Here is a 13,561-nt window from a genome sequence, read left to right on the forward strand (position 1 = left end):
GCCAAGGTTTAACACTTGTCATATCTCTTTCTACCAATCTTCTGCCACATAGGGCCTAGATTTGGTCAATTTTAGGCCAAGATGTTATCTTCCTGTTTTATATGATATGCACAGCCAAAACAGGAATCCCGGTCATATCAGTAACAGAGCCTGTCACTAACAGTGATGTATCCAGCGCTTGGTAGAGCCTGGTGATTTTGATTCTGTTGTCATTCTTCCCAGAGAAAGACCATGATTGAGTCAGAGTTAAGGAATGGATTGGGTGGAAATTGGAAATAACAGAATTGAGCACTGATGTTGACCACTCGGTTTGGCCAAAAAAAACAGTGCCACAAGACAGCTGACTGGGTTGGGCAGTTCAGCAGGGCCAGGGAGTTGCTGAGTGGGTAACATGGAACTGACCTAGAGGACAAACTCAAACATGATGTCTGCATCTTCCAAACACTTGCAGCACTGAAACGGCAAGGCTAGCTATTCTATTCTAGCACAGTTTCTCTTGTGTGCTAACACTCCAAGAGAGGTATGTTTTCTGACAAGTCCTTATTATAGTTTATGCAAGGAGGAGGAATGAAACAGTCATACCTAATGCAGGCCATGTGTCATACTAATGCACTCACAGTCTCGAAGAAGCTACAATCCAAAGCAACATTGTGTCTCTGGCGAAATAAAGCCCTAAGCCAAACCAAAGGCTGAATACAATTACCAATAATAACAGATGTATTTTATTTCCCGCTTTTTATTACAAAGAAAATCTCAAAGAAGCTTGAAAAACAAAACTAAATGTAGGGTTGCAGGTCTTGACTTAGTCATTGTTGATAATGATAGCCGAATGTCATAGTACAGGGAGGGAGAAGCGTCAGTTGGATAGAAGACCCGGAGCTCTTCAGGCTAATTACCAAAGACAAAATCAACAAATAAGCCATAATTCTAATTTTGGCCCATAACAGGGAAAAAAGGTTAGGATATTTACCATTTGTCAGAATGCAATTGAGAGGCTACAGTATGCCATTGTGAATGCCATTGTGAATGTGCTCTGTTACCTCCTATCTAGTGAACAATATGATTAATTTAACAGTCACCACAATTGGAGCAACAGAGCAAAGCAAAACATGTGTCAAACTGACATACTGGAGTTCGGCCAATGCCTCTTAGCCTTTGCCCCATACAGCGGAGCAGAGTGAGATCTCAACAAATTTCACCACAAAAACCCTGCCCTTACTGACAGAGTGAGAGTAATTGCCAGGCATGCAAGAAGAGAGAACTGTCAAGAGTTAGACCTAAACCGGTATTGCTGCAAACAAAAGCTTGACGCTTCTACGTAACTCTAAATGCAAAGGTGTGCAACTGTAGGCTACATTTAAAGACAGATGACTTTGTAAGCCTACGTAGTGGCTTCAATAAGTGGGATGCAGCCTAGCCTTCCCTATGGCTATTGTCTGATACACACAACCACGACAGTATGAGTAACCGTCTCTAATCTATTCCAAGCATCACACTGTTCTTCTCCCTAAATTCCCTTTCCCCTCAGTGTCTCATTCACTCAATTGCGTTCTGAACGCTCTCTCCACACGCGTGCTGAGTGCACACAAGCTCCCGTTAGGCCTACAGAAATAAATGCATATAAAAACGTATCTAACTGATGGGATACACGAGTTACATTCCTTGTGTTTTTTGTTTGTTTGTTTTTTACAAATTCAAATGGACTGGTTGACTGAAGTAAGAAAATGTGTTCCAACAACGAGCTGCAGTTTTGAAACAAATCAGCTTAAGCTACTTTGTGAACTGCTAGTGCCATTTAGAATTGGTTAGGCTACACTATAACCCCCTCCTAAACATGTACTGAACAAAAATATAAACTCAACATGTAAAGTGTTGGTCCCATGTTTCATGAGCTGAAATAAAAGATCCAAGAAATGTTCCATATGCACAAAAAGCTTATTTCTCTCACATTTTGTGCACACATCTGTTTACATCCCTGTTAGTGAGCATGCAAGCTTTGAGGGAGCGTGCAATTGGCATGCTAACTGCAGCAATCTCCACCGTAGCTGTCACCAGAGAACTGAATGTTAATTTCTCTACCATAAGCCGCCTCCAACCGACTGATATTGCCAAGTACTTTAATGATTTTTTCATTGACAAGACTAGCAAACTTAAGCATGACATACTAGCAACAAACGCTGACACTACACATCCAAGTATATCTGACCAAATTATGAAAGACAAAAATTGTAATTTTGAATTACGTAAAGTGAGTGTGGAAGAGGTGGAAAAATTGTTGTCTATCAACAATGACAAACTACTGAGGACTTGACAACTTTGATGGAAAATTACTGAGGATAATAGCGGACGATATTGCCACTCCTATTTGCCATGTCTTCAATTTAAGCCTACTAGAAATTGTGTGCCCTCATGCCTGGAGGGAAGCAAAAGTAATTCCACTACCTAAGAATAGTAATGCCCCATTTACTGGCTCATAAATCAGACCAATCAGTCTGTTACCAACCCTTAGTAAAATTCTGGGAAAATTTGTCTTTGACCAGATACAATGCTATTTTACAGTAAACAAATTAACAAAAGACTTTCAAGACGATTATAGGGAAGGACATTCAACAAGCATAGCACTTACACAAATGACTCATGATTGGCTGAGAGAAATTGATGATAAAAAGAATGTGAGGGCTGTTTTGTAAGACTTTAGTGCTGCTTTTGACATTATCGATGAGTCTACTGCTGGAAAAACTAATGTGTTATGGCTCTACATACCCTGCTTTATTGTGGATAAAGAGTTACCGGTTTAACAGAACACAGACGGTGTTCTTTAATGGAAGCTTCTGCAACATAATCCAGGTAGAATCAGGAATTCCCCAGGGCAGCTGTCTAGGCCCCTTACTTTTTCAAACTTTATAAACGACATGCCACTGGCATTGAGTAATGCCACTTAACAAAGAGCCTCACTTTCAGAATGTGTGGCAAGGAATAAGTTAGTCCTAAATATTTCAAAATCTAAAATCATTGTATTAGGGACAATACAATGCTAAGATGGGGAGAAGTCTGTCCATAATAAAGCGCTACTCTACCTTAACTGCACAATCAACAAGGCTGGTCCTACAGGCTCTAGTTTTGTCGTACCTGGACAACTGTTCAGACATGTGGTCAGGTGCTACAAGGAGGGACTTAGTAAAAATGCAATTGGCTCAGAACAGGGCTGTATGGCTGACCCTTGGATGTACACAGAGAGCAAACTTTAATGTCAATCTATCCTGGATCAAAGTGGAGGAGAGATCGACTTCACCACTACTTGTATGTGTGAGCGGTATTGACATGTTGAAAGCACCGAGCTGTCTGTTTAAACAACTACCACAAATCTCAGACACTCATATAATATATATATATATATATATATATATATATATATATATATATATATACCACAAGGCATGCCACCAGAGGTCTCGTCACAGTCCCCAAGTCTTCTCCAGACAAGCTTTTTACGGATGCCCCAAACAATCGGAAAGGGGATTCAGAGAAAATTACTTTTCCTCAGTTCTCAGCAGTCCAATCCCTGTACCCTTTGCAGAATGAATATCAGTCTGTCCTTGATGTTATGGAGAGAAGTGGCTTCTTTGCTGCCCTTCTTGACACCAGGCCATCCTCAAAGTCTTTGCCTCACTGTGGGTGCAGATGCACTCACATTCAGAGGTCGACCGATTTAATCGGAATGGTTATCATAACAATCGGTAATCTCCATTGTTGGACACCGATTATGAACGATTACATTGCACTCCACGAGGAGACTGCATGGCAGGCTGACTACCTGTTATGCGAGTGCAGCAAGGAGCCAAGGTAAGGTGCTATTTAACGTATCTTATAAAAAAAACAATCAATCAATCTTAACATAATCACTAGTTAACTACACATGGTTGTCCTAGCTTGTCCTGCGTTGCATATAATCGATGCGGTGCCTGTTAATTTCTCATTGAATCATAGCCTACTTAGCCAAATGGTTATTTAACAAGTGCATTCGCGAAAAAGCACTGTCGTTGCACCAATGTGTACCTAACCATAAACATCAACGCCTTTCTTAAAATCAATACACAAGTATATATTTTTTAAACCTGCATATTTAGTTAATATTGCCTGCTAACATGCATTTCTTTTTTCTTTTAACTAGGGAAATTGTGTCACTTCTCTTGCGTTCTGTGCAACAGTCAGGCTATATGCAGCAGTTTGAGCCGCCTGGCTCGTTGCGAACTGTGTGAAGACCAACTTCGCCAAACGGGGGATGACATAACATTGAAGGTTGTGCAATGTAACAGGAATATTTCGATAAAAATTTGGAACGGTTCCGTATTTCATTGAAAGAATAGATGTTTTGTTTTCAAAATGATAGGTCATTAATATGGTCAAATCCAGAAACTAAGGCTCGTATTTCTGTGTGTTAGTATATGTTATAATTAAGTCTATTATTTGATAGAGCAGTCTGACTGAGCGGTGGTAGGCAGCAGCAGGCTCGCAAGCATTCATTCAAACAGCACTTTCATGCATTTGCCAGCAGCTCTTCGCTGTGCTTCAAGCATTGAGATGTTTATGACTTTAAGGCTATCAACTCCCGAGATTAGGCTGGTGTAACTGATGTGAAATGGCTAGCTAATTAGCGGGGTGCGCGCGGGGTCGCTCTGAGACCTTGAAGTAGTTGTTCCCCTTGCCCTGCAAGTGCCGTGACTTTTGTGGAGCGATGGGTAACGATGCTTCGAGGGTGGCTGTTGTCGATGTGTTCCTGGTTCGAGCCCAGGTAGGGGCAAGGAGAGGAACGGAAGCTATACTGTTACACTGGCAATACTAAAGTGCCTATAAGAACATCCAATAGTCAAAGGTATATGAAATACAAAATGGTATAGAGAGAAATAGTCCTATGATTCTTATAATAACTACAACCTAAAACTTATTACCTGGGAATATTGATGTTAAAAAGGAACCACCAGCTTTTATGTTCTCATGTTCTGAGCAAGGAACTTAAACGTTAGTTTTTTTACATGGCACATATTGCACTTTTAATTTCTTCTCCAACACTTTGTTTTTGCATTATTTAAACCAAATTGAACATGTTTCATTATTTATTTGAGGCTAAATTTATTTTATTGATGTATTAAGTTGAAATAAGTGTTCCTTCAGTATTAATTTAATTGTCATTATTACAAATACAAATAAAATATATATTTTAATTAATCGGAATCTGCTTTTTTTTTGGTCCTACAATAATTGGTATCGGCATTGAAAAATCATAAATCTGTCAACCTCTAGCACTCACACCTGCCTGCTGCCATTGCTGAGCAAGCTTTGTACTGGTGGTGCCTCGATCCCGCAGTTGAATCAATTTAGGAGACGGTCCTGGCGCTTGCTGGACTTTCTTGGGCGCCCTGAAGCCTTCTTCACAACAATTTAACCGCTCTCCTTGAAGTTCTTGATGATCCGATAAATGGTTGATTTATGTGCAATCTTACTGGCAGCAATAGCCTTGCCTGTGATGCCCTTTTGTGCAAACCAATGATGACGGCATGTGTCTCCTTGCAGGTAACCATGGTTGACAGAGGAAGAACAATGATTCCAAGACAATGATTCAGTCTGTACTTCTACACCTGCATTGCTTGCTGTTTGGGGTTTTAGGCTGCGTTTCTGTACAGCAATTTGTGGCATCAGTTGATGTAAGAAGGGCTATATAATTCAATTTGATTTGTTATTCGAACTCAATCAGCATGACAGAGTGATCTCCAGCCTTGTCCTCATCAACACTCACACCTGTGTCAATGAGAGAATCACAGACATGATGTCAGCTGGTCCTTTTGTGGCAGGGCTAAAATGCAGTGGAAATGTTTTGGGGGGATTCAGTTAATTTGCATGGCAAAGAGGGACTTTGCAATTAATTGCAATTCATCTGATCACTTTACATAACATTCTGGAGTATATGCAAATTGCCATCATACAACCTGAGGCAGCAGACTATGTGAAAATTAATAATTGTGTCATTCTCAAAACTTTTGGCCACGACTATACATGGAACTCTATTCCACATCAGGTAACGGATGCAAGCAGTAGAATCAGATATTACAAAACAGATAAAAATACACCTTATAGGACAGTGGGGACTGTGAAGCAACACAAACATAGGCACAGACACATGCATACCCACACGATAACATACGCACTATACACACACATACACATGGATTTTGTGCTGTTGATGTGTAGTGGAATAGGGGCCTGAGGATACACACTTCACTCAGTGTGTTGTGAAATCTGTTATGAATGTATTGTAGTGTTTTTTAAATTGTATAACTGCCTTAATTTTGCCAGACCCCAGAAAGAGTAGCTGCTGCATTTTCCCTGGATGGTGTGACAAAACTAGAGCCTGTAGGACCTGCCTTGTTGATAATGCTTTTAAGAAGGTAGAGCAGCGCAGTGGGGTATGGTATGGGCAGGCATAAGCTATGGACAACGAACACAATTTCATTTTATCGATGGCAATTTGAATGCAGAGATGCCGTGATGGGATCCTGAGGTCCATTGTCGTGTCATTCATCCGCCACTATCACTTCATGTTTCAGCATGATAATGCACGACCCCATGTCAAGGATCCCTACATAATTCCTGGAAGCTGAAAATGTCCCAGGTCTTCCATGGCCTGCATACTCACTAGACATGTCCCTCATTGAGCATGTTTGTGATGCTCAGGATCAACATGTACGACAGTGTATTCCAGTTCCATCCAATATCCAGCAACTTCACACAGCCACTGAAGAGTGGGATAACATTCCACAGCCCAAAATCAACAGCCTGATTAACTCTATGCGAAGGAGATGTGTCGCGCTGCATGAGGCAAATGGTGGTCAAGACACACCTATTTTCTTATTATTTGAGTACGAGAGAGAGAGAAATAATGGGAGTACACAAACATGTAAAATTCACATCCTCATCTGTCAACAAAAGCCCAAAATTGGACCATCTTCTCAAAATAGCACAGCAGCAGCACTACACTCCAGCAGGCAGGCACACCAACTGATTTTAATTCTATCTCATGATGAGATCCTTGTGAGGTGTAATGCCAATTTATTCAAACCACTGTAAGTGAGGACAAATTACACTGAAGGCCGTTCATCGCTGACTTGAAATGACACCCAGTCAGCAATTGCTCTCATAACCTGACTCTAACGAGGGACAGGAATGTATGAATAGTCCTGAAGCCACCCGAGCTTCATTGTTCTCAATACGGAGTGGCTCCACTCATGGCTGTAACTACAGGTCCGAAACGTGGTAATCTTTTCTAAAATTATATATATTTTGTACACAATTGTTTAAGCCCCATTCAGGAGCTTATACTGTGCCTATAAATTACTGCTGTCCTGTCCATAGACAGGACCATAGACACTCACTGCTGGCCGGTCCTGAAAAGTCTGCATGTCTGTTACATGACTGACGGTGATAAGGTCCAAGCAGAACACTTGAAGGTGACGTTAAATATAATAGGTTCCAGTCCATTCATGCTCTATTACAGTCACACTACTGAGAAATGGTAACATCATGCTGGATTCGTTTATTTACAGTCGGCAGTATTGATTCATTATGTAAGGTGACTAACATGAATGAAATCTTCCACGAAAACGTCTGTTCGCACGCGAGACTATGCATCAGCTTTGCTTGGTGTTGCACTACTAGCTTGAGATTGCCCGCGGATTTATCCAACACAAAAGACAACTAGTGGGCTGTGTAACAAATCATGAATATCCTTCTATCTGGACATCTTTTGGTTGACATGCCTACCTAGTATTACACCTAGATGGCCCATCCAAGCTTAAAGCAGATGGCTAGCTAACGCTAGCCAAGCTAGCTAGCAATCTTTCTTACCTGGACAAATGTTTCAATATTTGCTTTTTGATTATTCCTGCCATTGCGGTGTTGGTGAGAATAACCTAGCTAAACTATTTATTTGTAGCTAGCTAGCGTATAGGCATATTCTCTTCACATTCCACTCCGCCTCTCATCTTCAGCGAAATGAAAAACGACCCTTATTCACCACGGGTAATTTGTGTAATTGTATTTTTCCCATAAGACATAGCAAAAGACATGCTTTGACACATATTGCCTTAGCGGCATCTGCTGAATTTATAACGAACAGCAAGAGATATAAAATATAACTGTTCAAAGAGACGGAAAACCTTATCGACCAGACAAATAAGTTATCATTTTCGTTTAATAGACCGTCATAAAATAAATGCACAGTCAACAGCATCAGCTCATAAAAATTGTTTTAAAAATGTTTTTAAAAAAACAGTTGATACAATGCTTCATCCGAATGGTACTGCCAACTAAAAACAGACCTTAATACACCTATGTGAATGACAAAAACACATTCAACAACCTCCTCATACGTTCCTGTTTTGTCTTTAGCATGTGCCAAGACACCAAACTAACAAGGATGGGCAGGGAAAATTGGAATAAGCAGAGGGGATCATTATAAAATCTGTAGCATAATAAAAATGAAATCCATCCAGGGAAAATGGGTGGGAGGACAGCAAAGGCAAGATGACCAAAACAGTATTATGTAAAGTTAAGTCCTAGAGACAGATGTAGAGTGGGGAGGGATTTACCAAAAGGTTAGTTCCACGGAATCTCTTACTCACCTTCAAATCTACTTGGTAGTTTGACGTAAAATTAACAATGTTTCTACGATCAAGTGGCTAAATATAAGGGACTGTGGCACTTGTCAGCGACTTCATTAAATGCTTTAGACCAACTTAATCAACCATAGATTTCCCTAATCAAATGACTGTAGGGGAGAAGTGAGAACCTAAGATTTAGTGATCATGTGGAACAAACCCACAGTGTGTGTTTGGTGTTTGAGGGAGGAGGGGAGTTTATCGGTCTGGCCGTGCCATCATTGGCCTCATCATCATTGGATGACCGGGAGGTCGCATCATGTGATGTCCAGGCATCATCTGCATACGGCCACCCATTGGAGGTCGCATACCTGAGAATGAAGGAAAGAAAGCATTTACAGGTTATGGTTTGAGTCATTCCTGTTTTCAGATGATAGTATTTTGTTTTAGATGGTATGTTCTCTCAATACTGGCAAACTCCGAAGCACATTCGTCACTTGTTTGAGTCTATGTATGTACAGTGCATTCAGAAATTATGCAGACCCCTCGACCTTTTCCCAAATGTTGTAACGTTACAGTCTTATTCTAAAATGTATTAAATAATTGTTTTCCCTCATTCTACACACAATACCCCATGATGACAATGCGAAAACAGGATATTAGAAATGTTTGCAAATGTATTAAAAATAAATAAAAATACCCTATTTACATAAGTATCCAGACCCCTTGCTATGAGACTTGAAATTGAGCTCAGGTGCATCCTGTTTCATTAATCATCCTTGAGATTTTTCTACAACTTGGAGTTCACCTGTGGTAAATTCAATTGATTGGACATGATTTGGAAAAGGCACACACCTGTCTACACTACCAGTCAAAAGTTTGGACACCTACTCATTCAAGGGTTTTCCTTTATTCTTACTATTTTCTACAATGTCGAATTAACAGTAAAGACATCAAAACTATGAAATAACACATATGGAATCATGAACCCCCCCAAAAAGTTATATTTTGATTTATTTTAGATTTTTCAAAGAAGCTATCCTTTGCATTGATGGTAGTTTTGCACACGCTTGGCATTCTCTCAACCAGCTTCATCAGGAATTATATTCTAACAGTCTTGAAGGAGTTCGCACATATGCTGAGCACTTCTTGGCTGCTTTTCCTTCACTCTGCAGTCCAACTCATCCCAAACTATCTCAATTGGGTTGAGGTCTGGTGATTGTGGAGGCCAGGTCATCTGATGCAGCACTCCACTATTCTTCTTGGTCAAATAGCCCTTACACAGCCAAGCCCCAGGCTGTTGAAAAACAAACGAATCATCCCACTAAGCGCAAACCAGTTGGGACGGAATTTAGCTGCAGAATGCTGTGATAGCCATGTTGGTTAAGTGTGCCTTGAATTCTAAATAAATCACCAACAATGTCACCAGCAAAGCACCCCAACACCATCACACCACCTTCTCCATGCTTCACAGTGGGAACCACACATGCGGAGATCATCCGTTCACCAAATCTGCATCTCACAAAGACACGGCGGTTGGGACCAAAAATCTCACATTTGGACTCAGACCAAAAGGACAAATTTCCACCGGTCTAATGTCCATTGCTTTTGTTTCTTGGCCCAAGCAAGTCTCTTCTTATTGGTGTCCTTTAGTAGTGGTTTCTTTGCAGCAATTTGACCATGAAGGAAGGCCTGATTCACGCAGTCACCTCTGAACAGTCGATTTTGAGCTGTGTCTGTTACTTGAACTCGGAAGCATTTATTTGGGCTGCAATTTGAGGTTAGTAACTCTAATGAAGTATCCTCTACGAAGAGCTAACTCTGGGTCTTCCTTTCCTGTGGCGGTCGTCATGAGAGGCAGTTTCTACATAGCGCTTGATGGTTTTTGCGACTGCACTTTTAGAAACTTTCAAAGTTCTTGACATTTTCTGCATTGACTGACCTTCATGACTTAAAGTAATGATGGACTGTCATTTCTCTTTGCTTATTTCAGCTGTTCTTTCCATAATATGGACTTTTACCAAATAGGGCCATCTTCTGTATACCACCCCTACCTTGTCACAACAACTGATTGGCTCAAATGTATTAAGGAAAGAAATTCCACAAATTAACAAGGCACACCTGTTAATTGAAATGCAGTCCAGGTGACTACCTCATGAAGCTGATTGAGAGAATGCCAAGAATGTGCCAAGCTGTCATCAAGGCAAAGGGTGGCTACTTTGAAGAATCTCAAATGTAAAATATATTTTGATATGATTAACACTTTCTTGGTTACGACATGATTCCATGTGTTATTTCATAGTTTTTATGTCTTCACTATTATTCTACATTGTAGAAAATAGTAAAAATAAAGAAAAACCCTTGAATGAGTAGGTGTCTCCTAACTTTTGAATGGTACTGTATAGAAGGTCGAACAGTTGACAGCACGTCAGAGAAAAAAACCCAAGCCATGAGATTAAAGGAATTGTCCGTAGAGCTCCGAGATATATTGCACAGATCTGGGGAAGGGTGCCAAAACATTTCTGCAGCATTGAAGGTCCCCAAGAACACAGTGGCCTCCATCATTCTTAAATGAAAGCAGTTTGGAACCGCCCTACCAAATTGAGCAATTGGGGGAGACGGGCTTTGGTCAGTGAGGTGACCAAGAACCCGATGGCCACTCTGACAGAGCTCCAGAGTTTCTCTGTGGAGATAGGAGAACCTTCAAGAAAGACCACCATCTCTGCAGCACTCCACCAATCAGGCCTTTATGGTAAAGTTGCCAGATGGAAGCCATTCCTTCACCGTAGGGTGAAGCATGCTGTGGGGATGTTTATCAGAGGCAGGGACTGGGAGAGTAGTCAGGTTTGAGGCAAAGATGAACGGAGCAAAATACAGAGATCCTTGATGAAAACCTGCTCCAGAGCGCTTAGGACCTCAGACTGGGGCAAATGTTCACCTTCCAACAAGACAACGACCCTAAGCAGACAGCCAAGAAAACGCAGGAGTGGCTTCGGGACAAGTCTCAATGTCCTCGAGTTGCCCGGCCAGAGCCAGGACTAAAACCCGATGTAACATCTCTGGAGAGACCTGAAAATAGCTGTGCCGCGATGCTCGCCATCCAACCTGTCAGAGCTTGAGAGGATCTGAAGAGAAGAATGGGAGAACCTCCCCAAATACAGGTGTGCCAAGCTTGTAGCGTCATACCCAATAAGACTCGAGGCAGTAATCGCTGCCAAAGTTGCTTCAACAAAGTACTGAGTAAAGGGTCTGAATACTTATGCAAATGTGATATTTCCATTTAACTTTGCCATTATGAGGTATTGTGTGTAGATTGCTGAGAAAAAATGTGCTATTTAATACATTTTAGAATAAGGCTGTAACATAACAAAATGTTGGAAAAAGTCAAAAGGGTCTGACTACTTTCTGAATGCACATTACAGAAATAACAGTTTGAGGTTATCCTACCTGGACCACCCATCATTCCAGGTGGGGGTGGTCCCATTCCACCCATCATGGGCATCATTGGAGGACCACCCATCTGGGGTGTTGGTAGCATCCCTGGACGTGGTGGGCCATCTATTCGTAAAACATCATTAACAACAACAACTACTAGGTAACTCAGACCTTTATTAGTAGCAAAATATTTGTATATTATGTCATTTTTGTAAATGAGTGGTAAGATTTACTCTCCAACTGAGGAATTTGGTCGAGCTTGAATGTGCTTTTCGCATACAAACAGAAATGTACATGGCACTTGTGCACTTACGGAGGTTTGGTGGAGGGATCATGGCACCCCCTGGAGGTGGGGCTCCTGGGAATGGTGTTGGGGGCATCTTCCCTTGTTGGAAGGCAGCAGCTAAGAGAAACAAAATTTATTAGAACTCCTGACATATTAGCCCTCCGGCCCCTTTTCACCTAGGATGGTTATCGTGGCCGAAACACGTCACGGTAAACAAAGACAAGTCAAAGTACGTATTTTTCTTGTGTTACTCACTTGTTTTGTCAATGAGGCTCTGTGCTTGTTCTTCCATCCATTTCTGGTAATAGTCTTTTACATTTTCTTTGTGTTTGCGGCCACTGCAGTGTGTTTTCCTCACAGAGGGCTACCAAACACATTACAGTCATCAATGTACATTGGACACAATGTTGACCATGCAACAATCTGAATATACAGTACGGCTAGAGAAGAAACTCATCATATGCGGCTTAAAGACAGAATCAACCACATGCAATCAGTGAACACTTCTACTACCAATGTTGTGCAGACTTACCGAGTCATGAGTTAGGTAAGTGTCACAGTAGTCACAATAAAACCTGATGGATAAACAGACATTGAGCACTAGATCAACTTGATCAGTGTAGGCAAAACCAGAGTATATACTTCAGCTGTCATAATAAAACCAAATCAATGTAAGACCAGGGAGCAAAACAGGAACGCTATGAATGATGCCACACTTCCTTCACAGCCAATAGGGTTGAAGCTCTGGCTGAAGCCGATTGAATTAGCTAACTAACTTCCATTAGATATACATATCCAGTGTTCATTAAGGTAAAATACCTTCAAAATAGATGAAATATGCAATTGGGAGACAAGATAAAACACTTACTTCGGCATTTCGATCAGCCTCGCTTACACCAACCGTTGAAAACCCCTTTCCCTTTGCCGGAAGTCTAAGTAAACAACGACTGCTTTAAGATGAGAGGAGACGCGTCCTCGTTAGGGTCCGCATAATAACTGCAGCGCCACCTCCCTCCACTATCGGTATTGCAAATAATGCAAATTCGGGTACAGAATCTGAGAATCAATGTCTTGTAAATTGTAAGAGACACATTTCTGTATTGACCATTTGGCATTACATTTTGTGAGTACTGTATGCATTCATAAGAAATAATTTTGTAGTGCAAAAAGTTATTCTGAGATATGATAA

At 41.0% G+C, this 13,561-nt stretch overlaps 2 protein-coding genes across 2 annotated transcripts in view; both read right to left on the bottom strand.

Annotated features, from left to right (window-relative positions):
* Positions 1-8,122, bottom strand: part of LOC135528208 (bridge-like lipid transfer protein family member 3A) — a 42,983-nt gene extending 34,861 nt beyond the window's left edge. The window contains exon 1 of the mRNA XM_064957131.1: positions 7,900-8,122. Coding sequence (XP_064813203.1) covers positions 7,900-7,943 — 44 coding nt within the window. The 5' untranslated portion in view covers positions 7,944-8,122. The remainder of the gene's footprint in view (positions 1-7,899) is intronic.
* Positions 8,123-8,227: 105 nt separating this feature from the next.
* Positions 8,228-13,334, bottom strand: LOC135528207 (U1 small nuclear ribonucleoprotein C-like). Its single transcript, XM_064957129.1, has 6 exons — positions 13,241-13,334; positions 12,905-12,947; positions 12,628-12,736; positions 12,400-12,489; positions 12,099-12,209; positions 8,228-9,022 (listed from the first exon to the last, which is right to left on the bottom strand). The coding sequence occupies exons 1-6, from the start codon at positions 13,246-13,248 to the stop codon at positions 8,910-8,912; spliced, it is 474 nt and encodes a 157-aa protein (XP_064813201.1). The 5' UTR covers positions 13,249-13,334; the 3' UTR covers positions 8,228-8,909.
* Positions 13,335-13,561: the final 227 nt, after the last annotated feature.

The sequence above is a fragment of the Oncorhynchus masou genome, chromosome 33 (genome assembly GCF_036934945.1).
Source record: "Oncorhynchus masou masou isolate Uvic2021 chromosome 33, UVic_Omas_1.1, whole genome shotgun sequence".
Classification (NCBI taxonomy): domain Eukaryota; kingdom Metazoa; phylum Chordata; class Actinopteri; order Salmoniformes; family Salmonidae; genus Oncorhynchus; species Oncorhynchus masou.

Coding starts and splice junctions, on each gene's coding strand:
- LOC135528207 (XM_064957129.1), bottom strand. Junction 12,737..12,904: donor CTTACCTAACTCATGACTCG/GTAAGTCTGCAC, acceptor TGTGTTTGGTAG/CCCTCTGTGAGGAAAACACA. Junction 9,023..12,098: donor TGGAATGATGGGTGGTCCAG/GTAGGATAACCT, acceptor CTTCATTCTCAG/GTATGCGACCTCCAATGGGT.